This window comes from Sceloporus occidentalis, unplaced genomic scaffold, assembly GCF_023333645.1.
Source record: "Sceloporus occidentalis isolate IW3139 unplaced genomic scaffold, rSceOcc1.0.p SCAF_1, whole genome shotgun sequence".
NCBI classification, from domain to species: Eukaryota; Metazoa; Chordata; class Lepidosauria; order Squamata; family Phrynosomatidae; genus Sceloporus; species Sceloporus occidentalis.
This window is the reverse complement of record NW_028316981.1, coordinates 78,382,040-78,401,840: the sequence shown is the minus strand read 5'-3', so window position 1 is coordinate 78,401,840 and position 19,801 is coordinate 78,382,040. Positions and strand designations below refer to the sequence as shown.

Genomic DNA, 19,801 nt, shown 5'->3' with positions numbered 1-19,801 from the left:
GATTTTTGCTGGGCTTATACTGATAGCAGACTTTCCTATGAAGCATGTCACTGTGCTTCCACAGCTCAGCTATCACTGTGAAGAGAGCAGATAAAAAAAAGGAGAAAGGATAATGTTCAGCCCCCACATTTTAAACTTTAAGCTAGCAATGCATTTTGCCAGGAACTGGCTACTAATTAGTGACAGTTTTCCATGGCTGTTATATTATCTTCTCCTAGTATTGAGTTTTTCTAGAACTCAGTGTGCTTAATGGGAACAGTGATTATTTTTCTGTGGAATGGTAGAAGATGCTGCTAACAAAATGTGATAGGTTATTCTTAATATGGGGTCCCTTTCCACTGAAAACTGCTTTAAGTGGTCCACCCAGTTCCTGTGGATATGGAGAGGAGGGCTTGTTGTTGGAATATTGTGTGAGAATTTCCTGAGTCCTTCTTTTCTTTCTCCAATTTCACCATCATATGGATATGACTTCACAGCTCCTTGAAGCCTGACACAGTGGCAGAGAGATATAGCCATCAATTTTACTCCATTCCCTACATCCCTTCACCCTACATCTTTTAATGTTGGGTTAGTCACATTTTACTAAGCATAATTTTCTCCACTGAAACTCTTAGTGCAGCCAAAGATAAGAAATGGACATCAGAGGCTGTAAATGAAAGGTATTTTAACCTGATCCGAGATTACAGTAATAGTTATACAGTAGACCCTCCATTTTCACGGGGATCTGTTCTGGACCCCCCCCCCCCCCGAAAACAGAAAATCACCAATATTCAAGTCCCATTGACTTGAATGGCGGCACACACCATGGGCACCCCCCCCCCCCATTTTGTCCCCCTCCGTTTGCCACCTGCAAGTGGGGAAGGGGCGTGGGTTCAGAGTCCACGAAAACAGAGAGGCAACTATAGTTATACTATTTCAGTTTAGTAAAGTAATATAACAGAGGTGAACATAAACGATTCACATTAAACAATTTGAGATTTGAGAAACATTTCCAATTCAATCTAGATTGCTAGGAGTGGAATGAGGTCTCTTACAACAACTAGAATGGAAGCCTGGGAGTATATTTGGGATTAATATATAATAATGAATGAAGGGAGGAAGAACAAACAAAGAAATTATATGTGAATAAAGCACTACCTGACATTTCATAAGTGTATATTTTCTCACGCAATTTTCCTGGCTGTCAAAGCCATCCAATCTCATTTTAAACCATGTTTGCCAAGTCTACGGTGTACAGTAACTCCATTCTACAAGATGAGATACGTATGTACTTTTGTCTGAATAAAGTTATTAAACTTGGAGTAGAAGACACCCACACAAAAACACTTAACTAAATGTCTAGCAGTTTATTTATATACACATATGTTTATACACAACAGGAGAGACAGGGGTGCAGTGTATGGAGTACAGATACTGTTATTTCTCATGCCCAAAAGCTTGACTTGGCCCAATAAAGTGGCACTGAAACAGACTATGAAAAAATATACAAGATGTTTGTTATGTGATGCTGCATCTCTCCCAGACAAGTCAGAAGAGACAGATGGGAATCATGCCTGTAGGGGGCAGTTCTGCTCCCTGCTCTCACGGTAACATTTCTTCCCTTTCAAGCAGTTCTCATAGAGACCATTCCACACCTAGACTTCTTAAAGTATAAAAAACAACATTTTGCTCCTGAGATAAGCATGCAATAATAGTACAAATACAACCAAAGTCTGTACCTGACTTGGATGATTCTTTCCAGACTTACAGTAAAACAAAAAAATACGTAGGCCTTCAGCCAGACTCCCTCCCTCCCTCCCCACTACCTCCAGAAGGTCAAAAGTAGTCCATGAAACCAAGGCCTGTTACAGACAGGCCAAAATAAAGCTGCTTCGAGTCACTTTGGAGGTATGGTATTTCAATGATACATGAGTCCTAAGAGTCTGGAAGCTGCACCAAAGCTGCACTCCAGTCCTTAGGACTGGAGCGTGGCTTTGGTGTGGCTTTTGGACTCTTAGGATGCATGCATCATTGAAATACCATACCTCTAAAGTGACTCGAAGCAGCTTTATTTTGGCCTGTCTGTAACAGGCCCAACATTATTTGCCTCTCCTTTTAAATCCAAAAAGTTATGATTTGAGGAGACCCTTTTACAAACAAGCCATAAAGCAGCGTATGCCCACAGATTGCACCTCCACGTTAAACACCAATAGCAGCAGAATGTGTAGTCAGGTGCACTCCAAGGGCTTGTGGCAAGTTGCTGGTGCAATGCTCAAATAAAATATCGGCTAGTCAGAGCACCTTCGCTCAGCAGGAAATATTGTTAACTTTCTAATACTATGCCGATCTAACCCAACCTGTGAGCAGCAGGCAGGCAACAGGGCTTTGATCTGAATTGTGGTTTGGTCCTCTGTGGTGGCACAGTTTGTACATGGCTGCAGGCATGTGGGTAAGGCTACAGAAACTGAAACTGGCCTTCAGTCTCTTTGCCAGTGTTCAACAGAAGCCAGTTTTGTTTTCTTCCTTGAAGTTCTTTCAGATGGAGATACATGTGTAAGAATCAGATTTATATAGCAATATCATCTCCATGACACACAAAGGGCCTTCTTTGGAGTCATCTAGACTGAGCATTATCCAAAGTGCAACTCTCCATCATTCATAGGGAAATACTCAAACTGATATTTTGGAAAGATCATGCAGCAGGTCCAGGCTAAAAAGGTGCTAATAAAGAGATTGTGGCCCCTGCACCAACTAATAGGGCAAGATCAGTTATTAACAAAAAGCACAGTGCAGTAATAACCTCTAACTGAGGAGAGAAAGAGATACTTCCAAGGCAGAAGCTGCCACCAATATAAAAAAGAAATTGAGTACTTATCAGGTGAACTTGCATTTGGCCCTTATTGGTAAAACAAAGGGACCCCTAACACTGTTCATAAACCAACACTAGCAGTTTTTATGTATTGCTAGAGAGACAGCTGGCTATGTATTCCAGAAGGCTGAAAAGCTGATTCATCATCTACATGAAGGCAACTACACAGTACGTGCAAAATCCTGCTACAAGAGGCAACACTACTGGACATAAAAGTGTCAGCAAGCTGTAAAGGGCAACAAACAGGCTATGGTGTTCCCGTAGGAACAGACTGGAAGGATTATTTACAATGCCTCCAGAAGAGGACCTGAATGTATATAATGCATGCAGAATGGCTTGGTTGGACACAGATGTCCAGATCAGCATCCTCTTCCTAAAATATGTTCAGTCTCACTGTGGGTCTTCTATCCATTCCAAGATAGAGCTGTTATACTCTAACCTTCTGATGAGCGAAAAACTGCACAAACAAGCAACACTACCCTGGTTCTAACTAGAGGACGAAGGGGAAAGTTGCTTTACGTTAGTTGTTCAGAGCCAAACAAATGTCATTTTGTGCTATTTTGTTTTATAATATTAGGTATCTACACACCTGAAATATAGCTTCCACCTTTCTGGCAACACCCTTAAAATGGCACAAGATGCTTAATTATTATCTTGAACTATTTTACTTTAGATAATGAGGTAGAACCAACTGGGAAATGGCAGATTTTCACAAATATAACCAATAGAGTAAGGAGGCTGGCTCCAGTGTAACAGGTGTGGGTCTTATCTTAGCAAAGCCACATTCATTTAACAAAACAGAATGGGACGGAATACTCCACAGAGCCATAGGGCAAGCTGGCTTTGTTTGGGACAAATTCAATTCCCTTTGTTTCAAGGCAGAACAAGTTCAAGGGGATGTGTTAATACTCTGACCTACTTTCTTTACACATTGTACCTATTTTCTCCTGACAAACAGGAACTTCCACTATAGCCAAGCAAATTAATACCAATAGGAACAGCAAACAATTAGCATGACTTCATGAATTCCTAAATGGGTAGAGCTCCAGAAGATACTGCAATAAATCTAGTGTACTCCATTTGTTTGAAAGATGCATGTTTCAACTAACAGTAAACCATGTCCTTCAACGGAGAGGACAGCCACTGATGGCAAACATTCTGCTTCCGCCCTTCCTATCTCCTGATATCTTTCTGGGTGCCCGTTAGAAGGCACTTTGACTCTACAGAGATTCTTTCAACCTAAGCAACCATCAAGTTGCAGAAACTGATTCTGTGGCATGTTCAAAGGGATGGCTTAGAAATAACTCTTCAGAAGGAAGCTGCTTGTATTCATCTACTGTGGCAGTATGGGTACTTTCCTAAAGAGCCCTCCCTGTCCATGTTTTCTTACACAGCTTTGCTACTACTTCTCCACTCCAGGTACTCCAATACTGCCAGGCTATACACAAATATACCTGCACATATAAGAAAAACCATGCACATGTGAAATGTACAGGCTCACGCTGAATAGAGATTCAAACAAAAACTAGATCCATTAATACTCTGCCTGGCTGCAAGCAGATTTCTGGGGCAGTGAAAGGCAAATCCCTTCAGACATGCAAAATAATCATCACAACCATGTCTCTACTTAACTCAAATAACTTGAACTCAGAAAGCTTATTGCTATTGAACAAGACTGTGCTTTGCAGTTATGCTGGCTGAAAACTAACCACAACACTAAAATACTGAGAAAACCATGTCCTTTAATATTTTTGGGTCCTTATGGAGAAACTAATAGAATTAATAACTTCGTTTTTAAAAAAAAGGAGAAAAAACTGGCAAGGGAGATAATGCTATATACAAGCTCTGGAATTTGCAGTGTGAAGCCCAGAACAGTCTAGAGAAGTGCGGGTATGAGTATATGTCTATTTTTTTTTAAAGGAGGTGGTCACCACAAGGACCTTAAAGGAAATAAGCTTTAGATTTTAAAACAAAGAGCAGTTTTCTATAGTCTTCTCTATGTCACTAAAGAAGCTGTTGGAGGAATAAAAATGTTCTCACGTGATATAGATCTTTGCTTAATCAGAATATGAACAGGAAAGAAATTATTGTGATGCCTCCAACTCAATATGAAGACTTCAAAGCAATAGCTGGCAGAAAGAAGCACATTTCCCTTAAGATCTGGTAATCAAAAGTAATGCTAGAAGAAGTGTAAAATGTCTCATTATAGAGGCTCCCACTGGAAAAAAGTGAGATCTAACATTAGTGCTGAATTGGTCAATGCACAAAGGTGGCTCCCCCATCTGCTCTTCGTGTAGAACCAAGTCAGGAAGCTTTGCTTCTGCAGACTAGACACTGGCAAGAGAGAGAGAGATCCACCAGCTGCTCCTTGAAAAAGATCCAAGAACACTTTCAAGACAGACCTGTGAAGGCCTTATATACCCTAAAGAGAGGGGGAGGGCAGATTCACCCAAACAAACAGGAGTTTCTAACCGTTTCTACATGCATCTGGCAGTGAACACTTGAAACAACTGTCCTAAGCCAAAATGCCTCGACAGATGTTCTCCAATGAACTGTTCCCTTCCCCCCAAAAGTGCATTCCAAGAGGTCTAGTGCATCCGTCTATATTAGGCCAAGCTCTAATCAGAGCAACTAATGTCTTTAGGGTTGTCATCACTACCAAGAGCTACGAATTAATTGTGACAATTCATATAATGAACTAATGCCATCAAGATTAACATTACAAACCAATGACACCTTGCCTTATCCCCTACATAGAAATCCATACATGTACGCGGGGCAAGAATATAGCCCAGTTGCATTCAAAAAGTCACTAATCATAGGAACAAGGCCAGCAAACAACAACTCCCTGAGGTGAAAACAAGCACAGATGGCAGCCTATTCAACTAGAAGGCCACCGAAGCCAGGCAGATGCTTCCTGCTACAGAAGGAACAAGTTCTGAAAATGAAAATGCCTGTTTCTCATCAACTTCCTCATTAGCCATTTGTTAGTGTGGATAGAACCTGTATCATTTTGGAAGAAAACCTGCTTGGAAAGGAAGGGGGTAAAAGCAATACTGCAGCCCAGAACCATGGTCCTTGGATCTGAGTGAGGTTGAAGAAGATACTATTGTACCTACAAGTTCTAAAAAGGCAAGGGCAGAGTTGGTACCAAATAAACGTTATTAGTACCTTGTAAGAGACCAGTCTGATTGTGCTATCAACAATAAGCTTAGCTAGCCATAATCTTACAAGAAGTAAGATTGGGACAATATGGCTGATATCTAACCAGGCCTTTCTGGAATTTCTATCCACTTCAGGAAATGATGAGGGGAGGCAGGCACACATCATCAACAGGATGCAGGGCAAAACCATTAAAGCACTGCACTGATTTTCCTTTGGTCATTTATTTCCCCAGGTAGGATGATCTGATAACTCCCAGGTCGGAGAATATAAATGAAGTATTCATCTGTAACCTCTAGAAGAGTCTCACACATCTGCTCAGGGGCAGCAATAGCAGAGTAGAGTGTGTGCAAATCATGTGCCTCAATCAGCCCCATAACTAATGTTTCCTTGGATCTGAATGCCCTTTTCAAATGAAAGAAGAGTGGTTGAAACCATAGTGCCTCAGTGGAAGGTTGATAAGGAAAGAGAGACATCGTAATCCCAAAATCTACACCCTTAGAACATCACCCCTTGTCTTTCCTGTGGATGCAGCTTCCACATTCCTAACAGACACAATCACAGGGCTGTGCAGGACAAATGCCAAACCCCAGGTACAAAATGTTCAACACTGGGGTCCATGAGATTTGTCTTTCCACAAACAGTCCAGGCCAGGATAGTGAAAGCCATTTTGCCAGGATCATCCAGGATATTGTGTCCATTGATGAGGTTAAACACACTGAAGCAACAGAATATTTTTCAAAGCAGCAGGGTCGGCGTTCTCTGTAAGAGTGGTAGTCCTTTCTGTTCCTATCATTGGGGAGAAAATTAAGGAGTCCAGTCCAAGGTTACTGGTTCTCATCCCGCATCTGTCCTATTATGTTGACAAGGCTCTCTAGTCCAAAGACATAGCCCATATCAGGACCATCATGTACAGTGAGATCATCACGAAAGCCTTTGAATGTGCTGTGTGCAAAGTCAATCATACGTACATCCACCTTGGGCTGGATGGTGGGGGACTCTGTGCTGCTGGCATCATGTAGGCTCTCTGGAAGAGAGAGGTCCACTTGCTTCGAATGCATCTCTGGTCTACACTCTATGTTAATCTCAGACCGGACATCCTTTCCATCATAAATGATAAGCAAGGAGCTTGAGTAGAAGCGATAAGAGGCTTGTCTCTCTAATACAGATTTCAGACTTCGCAGTTTGCTCAGGATGGGCTCAAAGAGGTCCTTTCTCAGCTCAACGCCATTGTGCAGGTACTGGTAGAGGGCATTGCGAAAGCCCTCAATGGAAAGACCTCTACCATAGTATTTATTCCTGCACAAATAATGCCCTGTGTCCAGTTGATACACCTGTAATGTAGAGAGAAATCATTAAATGATTTATAAGGATAGTCAAGTACTATACTATGTTAGCATTTTTATTGTCTAAGTTTTATCCTTTGTTTTTGATTAATGTTTGATGTTCCACCCTTTGGTGGAAAGGGCCTTATAAATAAATGTTGTTGTAGTTGTTGTTGTTGTTGTTATCATTTACAAAGAAGTACAGTCAGCCCTCTGTATCTACAGAATTTTTAACCACAGATTCAAGCATCCACTGCTTGAAAATATTTTTTAAATATATAAATTCCAAAAAGCAAACTTTAATTTTGCTATTTTATATAAGGAACACCATTTTACTATGCCACTGTATTTAACTGGACTTGAGCATCCAGAGATTTTGGTATCCACAGGAGGTCCTGGAACTAAACTCCAACAGATACCATGTACCCATTGTACTAATCAGCTATTCTTTTCTACAGTAGCTGAAGGAAATCTTGGCTCTTCTGAGACACCAGAAGCGAAGAATCTTAGCTAAAGACAACAGAAATATCATACCACTTCTTCAAAGCACAGTGTTTGGCAAGTAAAAATAAGTTCCCTGCTATGCCAATTTAAATCTCTATGAAGGACTGTTCCATACATTCAGTTAAGAGACACTTCAGAGCCAGAATCAAGAAAGGCAGAACTCAAATACAGGATCCTTAGCAACCAAACTAAATGTGATGATGCATCTCCACAGAATGCCTTGGTAAATTTGGTTGCCTTTTCTAAGGAGCTGAAAGGATTGTATATAATTCCATCATGGCATTAAAAATGGATGCAAACTTCTTCAATATCCCATTCAAGAGAGCAATTTTTTCCAGTTTTCTTGTTAAATACGTTAGATCATAATTGGCCACAGAATCCTCTGTATAAAAAAAGCATAAATGGGGAAAAAATAACAGTCTAGTTAAATACGTTGTTAATCAATACATGTTCAGGTCACCACTGTTACTGCGTAAAACAAGCCAAAGCAGAAGTCATAGAATCAACAGTTCCTGTAAATTGTAGATCCAAAGACATGAGCTTGACAGTACAAAATGACAGCTCTCATTGAAATCAGTAGGAAGCTTTACCATAACCAAGATGTTACAGGCAGCCACCTTCCAGATGAGGGCAGTAGCATGCAAGTCGTGAAGGTGCATTTAGCTAAGAAGGCGAAGGGGGAAATCACTGTCACTCAAAGCAAGAGAGGCAACTACCTGTGAGGTGACACTGGACATATTCTGGGTTTGGGAAGCAGTGTAACCACCACCCACTTGGAATACCAAGCAGCCCTAAATGGTTTCACAAATAAGAAATTTCCTGTCAACCATACTCTACAGTACAAATATCCATCTATTTCTGAGAATGTGTGCTATCATCCATGTCCAGTTCTCCTATCCATTTTACTACATGAAACCTCCTAAGGTAATAACCTCAGAATATGCCTGCCACCTCAACGAACCCCATTCCCAGTTGAGTTGTTTGTTTTCAAGAGGACTGAGCTCATTTGGGCTAGGAAATCTACATATGACACACTGGAATCTCTGCAGTTAAATAGCTGGTAGCATTCTGCACCAGGTCCCCATCCTCATACAAAGGTGTTGCCCTATTATTGCTTGACAGTAAATCCCAGTGTGTTCATGGATCCTAAGTACCCATAGGATTAGTGTTTCGTATGTGAATCAGGATTGATGTGTGAATCAACACTCATTGCAATATGCTTTTTCTAAATTGCACACTTAAACACTGTTCAGCTGTTTTGAACATTTCCTTGACTTTGGCTCTCTTAAACATGGGGCATTCAGGAACTGAAATATTTTACTTAGCTGAAGAACAGACCTGGAATGCTTCAAACCACACTATAGGGGCTAGAAATATACGGCTGTGTTAGAGGAGGAATGAGCAACTTCAGTGGGTCCACAGGCCAACTGTGTGATTCTGGTTTGGGGGGCGGCGAAGACCCCTCCAACCACAGACTGAACCAAGACCTTGTGCCTTGCTCTGCGGGAGAATCACTGTTCCTGGGGACTTTAAGAAACAACAATTCTCATTTTTATTACCTTTTCCACAAATGGGAGGTGGGGAAGGGTCTGCAAAAAAGTGGCCCAGGGGTCATATGATTCCCACCTGAGTACAATGTTAGGGGATTCAATCCAATATTTTATGAACAGGCTTGTGCAGCAGTTTCTCTCTCCGGTCATTCTCCAAGTAACCTCATGCTACCCCACCATACCAGAGAACTATCATCTCACCTCATTTCCTTTTTTGGGTAAACGTCTTTAGCATGTGGTGGCCTCCCAACTCCAGGTTGCTGGATGAAACAGATTATCTAGATCCATTTCAATCAGGCTTCAGGCCTGGCTATGAGACAGAGATATCTTTGGCCGGACTGGTCGATGATCTACAAGCAAACTAGAGAGGGGTACTGCATCCTTCTTGGTTCTGCTGTAGTTCTTAGCTTTCAATACCATCAACCATGGTATATTTCTGGGTTGCCTTCTGGGATGGGGCTTGGGGACATTTTTACAGTGGCTCTGGTTTACCTGCAGGGGCAGACTCACAAGGTGGTGCTGGGGGATGCCAATTCAACACCTTAGCCACTGGCTTGTGGTGTTCCTCAAGGCTCAATTCTGTCCCCCATGCTGTTTAGTATTTAAATAGAGATCATTCATAATTTGGGGGTTCAATGTCATCAGTAAGATGATGGCACACAACTCTCCACCCAATTTCAAGGAAGCTGTTTCTATATTAAACCAGTGCCTGTTATAATGGACTGGATGAGAGTGAACAAACAGAAACAACCAAGACAAGAGAGAAAGGTGCTCCTGGTCAGTCGGAAGGCAGATCAAGGGATAGGGATTCAGCTTGTGCTGGATGGGGTTATGCTTCCCCTGAAATCTCAGGTTCACATCTTAACTATATTCCTGGACTCGGATTTGAGCCTGGGTGTCCAGGTTTTGGTTGTAGCCAGCAATGTATCTGCACAGTTAAAACTAGTGTGCCAGCTACACCCATTCATTGAGACATGCCTTGATTACATCCCTTTTGAGCTACTTTAACACATACTATGTGGGCTGCCTTTGGAAACTGCTTGGAAACTTCAGCAAGTTCAAAATGCTATGGCCAGGGTGTTGACTGGGGCTGGTTCCTATGTTTTAACTGTTTTTAATAATGTTTTTAAAAATAATCTTGTTATTTAATACTTTTTATAAACCTTTGTAAACTAATGTATTAGCTTAATCTTTAAAAAAATATTGTAATCCACCTTGAATCCCATCATGGGAGAAGGGCGGGATATAAATTCAATAAATAAATAAATAAAAGTTAATATCACCAGCAGCACCCCATGCAGATGCAGATCTCCTTCCCTCACTCCTTCTCTCATATACACTTTTTATAAGGAAGCAAAGTTTTTCAGGTTTCTGCAACAGTTGTCAAATCCTTCCATCAGTCCTATGCAAAAGAGGATACCCATCTTGGCTATAAATCAGCAGCCACATTTTGCTAGTAGCTCTTACAATACCTGCATTCCACAAACTCGTACTCCCAGTGTGGCTGAGGTGCTCTGTGCACACTTCTTCATCTGTCGAGCAGCCTTCTCTTCCGATGCATCATCCCCATGCTGTCTGGTCCCCATTTTCAGGTCAAGCACACAGGGAAATCTGAAGTGATGTACCACATTCTCTAGCAAAAGGAATTCTGAGGAACTGGTCAAGGAGAATTTCTCTCTCCAAGTGCAAACTACCTTCCTTGATTTCTACTGATATCTTAGGGCCCCTCTCTCCCTCTTGCTCTCTAGAGCACATTCTAGCAGAGAATATACATTCATACAGAAAAGGGGAAGGAACTGAACACAAACTCCTCTCCTTGGGTGATAAAAGGGATGTGTGTGTGGGGGGGGCTCATTCTGAAAGCCATAACCAACTTTCCTTTCTAATGTAGACATCTGGACGTTTGTGTCGGACAACATAAAATGGTCAAAAACAAAAAAAAAGGGACTGAAGTCCACAGGTAAACAAAGCAGCACAATTAGGTCTGAAATAAGGCCAATGAAAGTCTGAAGAAGTTTCACTTTTAGGTCAGCAAGGCCTACCAAAGCCCTTACCATGAAAAGAATCACTAAGTATATACTATCTTATGCTCTGCCTTTGGGAGGATACTGTAGAGCTTTCTTTCCTTGGACTCTGAACGCATGCGGCTCAACTGTTGTTTGTGGCAACGTAGACTCCATGGATTAAAGGTGATCTTTTCAGAACTCACACTGCTGTTTGCATCTAGCATCTGAAATGGGACATCTGAATGGAAACTCTTCAGGCTCTTTGTGTCCTGGATGCTGTTGACACAATATAATTCACAGGTAAACCTTTGCTTCCATAGATACGAATTAAATTAAAACAGAGGTTAACTTTTGGGTTTTTCAACTCAGCTGCCTTCCCTAAGTGACTTAGTAGGGGAATGGGAAAGTCTATTTGCTTCATCTACTGGCTAGGAACTACCCTCTCTTTGCAGAAGTGTCAGTCTCAAGAGATGCCCAACAGGCAAATACAAATGCATAGTTTTGTCAAACTAAATAGAGGCAGATTAAAAATAACAACCTTTGAATAACTATGTTTGAGCTAATACAAAAGAAGCAGAAACACACTCTACCTTTCTATGCAGTCAGTAGGCAATCCTGCTTTCTCCTCTTTGTGCTCACTGCCACTGCCTGATCGGTTGAGGCTCCTGCGAGAGTGTTTACGACGTGGCTGGTCCCTCTCTGGTGTATCTTCCTGCTCCAAGGCTTCACTCTCAACGTAGGGATATGCTACTAGGTTGATGTAGCCATCACTGTCTCCCTCAAAACAAACGGATACAACACCTGCCAGAAACAAGCCCTATATGTGACATGTCTCAGAAGAAAATTCTTACCAGACAATAACAGCTACAAAGCTAGCATGACCAGGAAGATGCTACTGCTAAGGACTGGATTAGGGAAGACTATAAAACAGGTTGCCAGGTGGGGAAAAGGAACAGCAGGAGGTTTTTGCATTTATATGAGCACAGATGTATCAGTCAGGCCAAGAATCTCTTTCCAGTAACTCATGTTCTCTGCTCTAACCAGAGCTTTTCAGCTTGTCACTTTAATCACTCATATGTACAAGACGTGTTGCAGTACAGTAGTGTTATATTTGATTAAAAGACAATAGTCTTTAAAAATAAAAATGTAGTCTTTACAGTGGGTTGTATAAGCAGTTGCCCATCCAGGTTATAGCTTGAAAGTATACCAGTTACTTAGTTATTAGGGGAAAACTGGCCAGCTGTGGTCAGAAACAACAAAGGAGGAGGGACTTGTTGCAAAAAAGACTGTTACATCCTTTGATGTTGTATCTCTTTGGGTTTATGTATGAAAGTACAGGTTGCATACCTGTAACTGTAGTTCTTTGAGTGGTCATCTGTCAACTCACACAAATAGGGTTAATCTGTGCTGTGCAGTACCTCTTTCCTAGCATTCTACAGCGTTCTGAAGAGTTTTGGTGGTAGCCCCGCCTACCTCTGGCAACCCTATATAAGGAGATTGCTGCCGAAACCTGCCAGTTCCATAGGATGGCGATGCAACCATCCATGTGAATCAGCCACACGTGACAAGGGGAGGATGGGCAGGGATATGGGTTCACAGATGGCCACTCGAGGAACTACAGTTACAGGTCTGCAACCTGTCATTCTTTGTGATCTCTGAATCACACAACTGGGTGACTGCCAATCTACCAGAAGAAGAAGGCAGGAGTGTTGGTGCAAACAATCAAACTTCACTGAAAAAAACATATATCTAATCAACAAGCATAAGTCCAACCTCCCCCCGCCACTCCAATATGTCATACAACAAAATGACAGAATCAACACAGTTTCAAAGAAAGGGAGAAACCCTGAAACAGTAAAAACACACTACCAAAATAAGGCTGGATTCAAAGGCATTCAGCAATACAACACAGAGGTAGCATTTGACAGTACCAAAATAAGGCTAGATTCAAAAGTATTCAGCAACATGGTACAGAGACAAACGTTCAATCAGTATATTCAAGTAAAGAATGAACAAAGTAAAGCCCTCCCAAACATGGTATCAATTCAAGACCTTGAGTCCACTCTGCAATATGAAATAAAAGTCATAGGCCGGGATCAGGTGGCCGTATGGCGAATATTCTCTATCAACACACCAGCCAGGAAAGCATGGGAGGTGGCAACAACCCAGGAATGGGCTTGAACCTGACTCTGAAGGAAGATCTTTTGACCCACTTCATATGACAACTGGATTGCCAATGCCACCCACTTCGAGAAGTGTTGAAAGGAGATAGTCAGTTCCTTTCTTGACGTCAAGTAGGAAGCAAACAAACAGTCTGGGGGAGGTACAAAAGGCTACAATCCTGTCCACATAGAAGGCTAATGCCTTCCATACATCAAGATGGTGCCAATGCCTCTCACACTTCAAAGTGGAGTTCTGAAACAGGGAATGCAAAACAATGTCCTGGTTAAGATGGAAGGAGGACACCAGCACAACTCTATCTGGATAGAACTGAAGATATAGGACATCCACTCGCAGGTCACAAAGTTTACCAGCTCTCTCCAAGCAGTCATGATGGCAACCAAGAATGCAGTCTTCCACAACAGCAACCATACAGAACAAGTTGCCATCAGCTCAAAGGGTCTTCTGCGGAACTGGCCAAGCACCAAGTCCAAAGTCCACTTGGGTGTAAGGCCGGACACTAGGGGATGAAGGTGTGTGTATCCTTTCAAAATCCTTTTAACATTAAAACATTATGGCCCCATAATAACAATATTATAACAATATAATTTTTAAAGATCTGTGAACCACTTTGATCATTCCGGAAGAGCGGTATAGAAATAAAGTATTATTATTATTATTATTATTATTATTATTATTATTATCATCATCATTATTATTATTATTATTATTTATACCCCAGGACTAAAATCTTAACCAAAGGACGTGTAAAACAAGAGGGCTTACCAAGAAACTGAAAATGTGATGAAATGGCAGCTAAGTAACAACAAATTAAAGACAAAGAAAGGCCTTGATTCAACAAGAACAGTACAAAATCCAATATGTGTGATAACTTCTCTCACTGCAATTGGTAGCGCATCTAGGGCAAGATCCGCCATGCTGACAGATTGAAAGTATTGAGATCAGGGTGTCTGGCCTTGTTGTCATACATGGTGAGGAGAGCAGGTCTGCATGGCAACCAAACACACTCTCCTTGAGATAGATGAAGATGTGTGAACCATGGCTGTCTTGACCACCATGGGGCAATCAGGATGCATCTCACTCGGGCCTGATGGAGCTTGGCAATGATCCTAGTTAGAAGAGGGAATGCATACAGTGTGAAGCTGTACCAATTGAAGAGGAAGACATCTCCGCATGACCTGCTCTGATGTGCTCTGGAACAAATTCCACACACTGAGTGTTTAGAGCCAAAGCAAAAAAAAAAGGTCTAGCTTGGGAACACTCCATTGCTGAAAAATGGGCTTCACTGCCTTGGGATTGAGCCTCCATTCATAGCTCAAATTATATTTCAGCTGAGAGCATCTGCAAGGGCATTTTCATTTCCAGGGAGATGGACAACTAAATTGGAGATGTCCCATTGAATGCATCAGTCCCAGAGTCGAATAGTGAGGCAAAGGAAAGTGTGAGATCACGTCCCAACTTTCTGTGTTGTCAGTCAATACTTGCACTACCTTGCCTCTCGATAGAGTTTTGCAGACTCCTGTATTTCCCCCTCCAAAACATGGTTGTCAGATCATCTGTCATGACAATACACTATTTCGGAAAAACTGGCAAGGCAGACACCATAGCCTCTGGAAAAAAACCATCTCTGAATCAACTCCATGTAACACAACAGATAGTCCAGCTACAGCCATAATTTCGACAGCAAAATGTAAAGATGATCAAGGTGAAGAGTGCTCCTTCAATGATTTCTTCTTCTAGTGTTTATACTTTAGGCCAGTCTGCACTTCAGTCTCAAAAGACCTGCCCAGAATCAGTGGATGATATGAAGATTTATCTCCGGTACTGTCCCTGGCCTTCTTAGCTGGAGTATATAAGTTTCCAACCAAAGTACTTGAGGTCTTTTGCTTAGAGGTACCAACATCTGTCAGAACTGAGGTCATCTTTTCCATAATCAATGCCCACTTCTTTCAAGACAAGGTTCGATGTCAAGTATCCACTTTGACTCTCAATAGCAAAGATTGTTTAAGACTCTCAGGCTCTTGTGATTTCAAAGCCTATTTGTACAGAAGAGCTTTAAGGCAGTGCTGTGTGTTGTGTCTGGCCTGCTGTGTGAACACCACACATTGTGCACATGAAGAAATGATACGGGACTCACCCAAACACTGAAGGCATCTCAAATGCCCATCTTGTCCTGGAATCTTAGCAGCTCATTTGACACACTTCTTAAAAGAAGCAGTGGTACTGAGAAAGCCTTGAGGGCTAGCGTGGCTAGAGAGCCCAGACCAACAATCTTCAAGAAACATCTTCCAATTCAAGTACACAAACACTGTTCCTGATGAGGCAGCTGTAGCAGCGGATGAAAAGAAACTGGCAGGTTTCAGGAGGAAGACTCTTATTTAGGGCTGCTAGAGGGAGGTAGGGCTACTGCCAAAACTTTTCAAAAGCTATAGAATGCCCTGAAAGAGGCACTGCACAGGCGCAGGACAACTCATTTGTGTGAGTCACAGAGATCATGAAGAACATGTATGAACAGATAAATAAGCATATCCATAGGAAGTGCAATGCTTTAGCACTTACACTGCAGACTCAGCTGCAAAATGCAACCAGTTTTATTATGGGGTTTGAGACTTTTTGTGAAGGAATCCATCTCTGGGATAACACACTCTCCTGCTCTAGGCCACTGTCTAGAAAACATTATGGCCCCCATAATAACAATAAACACCAGAACTAAAATCTTCTTACACAGATAATACATGGAATAAGTTTGAAAAGGTTACCTTTAAATTGCTGGAATTTAAATTCCAGATCAGCACAGCTCTCCTTTTTGAACTGTCTCAGATTTACTGGGAACCTGAGACAGAAATCTACACTGGAATGGTAGTTAATATACTTTACAATCAGAGATCTATCTGCATAGCCTATGATAGTGCAGCAAGTAAATATTTCGCTGTATTTGGTATAGTTTCAGCTGTAGCTCATATCCATATAATCTGTGCCAAGAAAATGTATTCCATGTGTTCATAGGTCACTTTGTCAATTTGTTTGCACAATCAGTTCTTGTGAATCAGCCTTAAAACTAATTGGAAAAGCTTCAGGTTGAGATCCAACCTAACTTTCTTATACGAGACAGGATACTGTTTCAGTATCAAAGAAAGAAATTTTGTCATATGCCATACCAACGGGACAAATAGTAGCCTGGCTTTCCTTTGTCCTATTTCTACACTGCCATTAATTTAAAAATGTAAAGAATATTAGACTATATCAAAAGAATACACACATTTGAGAAGAGTCATCCTCCTTTGCTGTAACACCTCATCCCCCCCTACTCTGTGATACAATCTCATTTATAAAGAAAGCTGTAACCATTCATGGTATTCCATCTCCCTTCTATAGACTTGGTAATAAAATTCATGCCGCCTATCAATGTTTTTGTTTAAAAACAGCTTTCAAGTTCCAGCAGTTGGTAACTGTGGTTGTCCCACACTTCAAGCTTTGTTTCCAAGCCCAAAAATGTTTTGGAAAGAATGTGAACACATTATGCACTCCTATCTGTTTAACTGAACTTACACCATGTTTGTTTTTAAGAGACTGTGAGAGATGATCTCAGGGCCAAGCAGCTTTGCACTAGACACAATAAGAAACCCTGAACAAGTGGCCATTTATTTAATTAATTTATACCCCATCTTGCTCCCAGCATGAGATTCAAGGCACCTACTATAAAGCTAAACTTTTTACTATAGAATAACTACATTTTCAAATGGAACAGCTATCTTTTCCTGAAGATGTGAAATACAAATTCTTCTTTTGCATTCACTTACAACCATACAATTAAGGTCCAGTGAATAAAAACGAGAATACCTCCATGCAATGCAATCCTCCAGCCACAGGCCCATGCAGGATGTATGTTTTCTGGCAGCAAACATCCGTGAGCTCAGTGATATATTTTTTACTTGCCACACCTAATTCTTTTACCAAGAAGCTGCACACACTGAATGCCTCACATTATTTTCTCTGGAGGCTGAGGACACGGGACCATGATATAGCAACAGCAATAGCATTTCTATACTGCTTATCAGTGAACTAGCATTCCCTAAGTGGTTTACAATGTATAAGCCAACTGCCCCCAACAAGCTTGGTACTAATTTTACTGACCTACGAAAGGATGGAAGGCTGAATGGACCTTGCAGCTCTCCTCTATGATCAAACTTACAGTGTTGTGGCTGCAATACCAGCATTTAACCACTGTGCCTCCAGGGCTCCTTGATTAGAAATTAAGCATGTGTAAGCCACACTACAGACTGCAACCTTGAGCAACCCTGTATCTAGGATACAGAAGTGAGATCTACTGGACTAAAAAGGGTTTATTCGAACTAAACATGCTCTGGACTGGGCTCTAAAACTACCTTTCACCAGCAACAACATTCTGTGAGATAAAATGTTTAGCAAACAATACATCCCAGCTGTCTCACAACATGAAATTATGGTTCTTGTAAACCCAGTCTCTTAAAAATACATGGGAGGATGTCACGTGGATCCTGCCTGTAACTATCGGGAGTAGATAAATCACAGATAATACCAAAAAGGTTCTGAATATCAGTAAGATTCTCCAAAGGTGTTAGGTGCCTCACCTTTGTACTCAGGTGTGAATTCCTTCATTTCTGGAGGCAGCGATTCATAGAAGCGCTGTTCTCTGGTGATGAGAGGCTTGCACACAGTGTGATCATCATAGCGCATCATGCTGCTGTGGCCACCCACTTGATGGATAAAAGGCTCCAGCAGGACCCCTCGGCCTCCTGTGTGGGTCGTGTTCTTGCCGTGCTTCCCCACCTCCATGGTTTGACAAACACACATTGCGTAGGACACCCGTCACACACTTGAGGCATGGAGAGAGCTGCATGGGGTGGAAGGAGCAGTTTCTCAAGGAGTGAAATCTCCACCACTCAGAGAGCCCAGTAAGTAAACATGTGTCTGAAGTCTGCAAAACAGAGAAAATTCCATCAAGCTTGACCAGAAGCCCTAGGATCTTAGATGCACATACACACTTATACATGCAGCACATTCTTACTGCCTCCCAGAAAACTAGCCATAGTACGAGGTTTTCGCATGGTCCACCTGTAGATTACTCACAACCTACCTTTTTTGACAGCTGTATTTACTTCTGTTAGTGCTAAAGATGATTGAAAAGGGTTTAGAAGGCTTTTCTACAATCATCCCTTTACAAATTTTAGCATGTTCCTGTTGTCTTATTAGGACAAATGCCAGCAGATCCCAATGCAAGTGGCATGTCACAGGCATTAGAGCTGTATCCAGGAGACCTGGAAATCACTACTGTCTCAGAGGTGCCCCAACTACCTTGGCCAGGTTTTCACTGGTCCTCCATGTCCAGAGAAGACGAGGCTGCTTGCTTGCAGGTCCTCTTGTATCTAGGATTGAAAACATCAAGCCTAACATTCTTCCTGGATTAAACAATAGATAGCTTTACATCAAGTAATGGACTGTTGAAGATTTTAGCATTGTTTGCTGGTATTGTCTGGGGGATTTGATTAACAATTCTTCGACTTTATATTTTGTATAGTATTGTGTTGTTCTGTGCATTTTCTTTGACTTTATATGGAGTTCTGACAGAACACCTAATTGAGCTGTTTATTCTCTCCTTTCTCAAAGGATATTAACCCTGGCTCTCAATCAAACTCTGCTGCAGCACCATCATTCAGTAGATGAATGAAACAGACTGTTGTTTATTTTGGAGTCTGTGCACTACACATATGGGTTCTACTGCAGCATACAGCCGTGTTTTGGAAGTTTCTGGAGCTAAGGATTTTGGTGAGAACCCTCTCTCTACTCCCTAATGCCAATGCTTTAAATTTAAGATGCCTTATTCTGGGGTCCTTTCACACTGCACAGATTTTAATTTCACTATGACTCCCATTTTTCCAGACAGAAACCTGAGATTTGCAGTTTAGAGAGGGGCATTTGGAATTCTCAGCCAGGGAGCTATAGTGCCTCCCAAAACTACAAGTCACAGGATTCCAAAAGACGCAACCACAACTGTTAAAGAAGAATCACTGTGCTACAACTGTGAAAGGGCCCCTGGTGAGAAAATAGTCCAACATCTCATACTGTAGTTTCTATTGGCGCATGCTGCACATTTGTCCCAAATAAGGTATTTTTCAAATAACGGAAATGCTGCACAATCAGCTGGTTTTAGAAAGCATGTAAATACTACATGAATAACTGGGAGAA

General features: G+C 41.6%; 1 protein-coding gene across 3 annotated transcripts in view; it reads right to left on the bottom strand.

Moving 5' to 3' along the window:
• Positions 1 to 2,030: 2,030 nt before the first annotated feature.
• Positions 2,031 to 19,801, bottom strand: part of LOC149321662 (inositol hexakisphosphate kinase 1-like) — a 49,472-nt gene continuing 31,701 nt past the window's right edge. For 2 of the 3 annotated variants that reach the window (XM_089526504.1, XM_089526515.1), the window contains 5 exons: positions 18,187 to 18,533; positions 11,986 to 12,196; positions 11,499 to 11,671; positions 10,862 to 11,037; positions 2,031 to 7,344 (listed from right to left, as the gene is read on the bottom strand). In XM_089526504.1, the coding sequence (XP_089382630.1) occupies positions 6,838 to 7,344; positions 10,862 to 11,037; positions 11,499 to 11,671; positions 11,986 to 12,196; positions 18,187 to 18,409 (1,290 nt within the window). In that variant the 5' untranslated portion in view covers positions 18,410 to 18,533 and the 3' untranslated portion in view covers positions 2,031 to 6,837. The remainder of the gene's footprint in view (positions 7,345 to 10,861; positions 11,038 to 11,498; positions 11,672 to 11,985; positions 12,197 to 18,186; positions 18,534 to 19,801) is intronic. The other variant, XM_089526523.1, reaches the window with a different exon arrangement.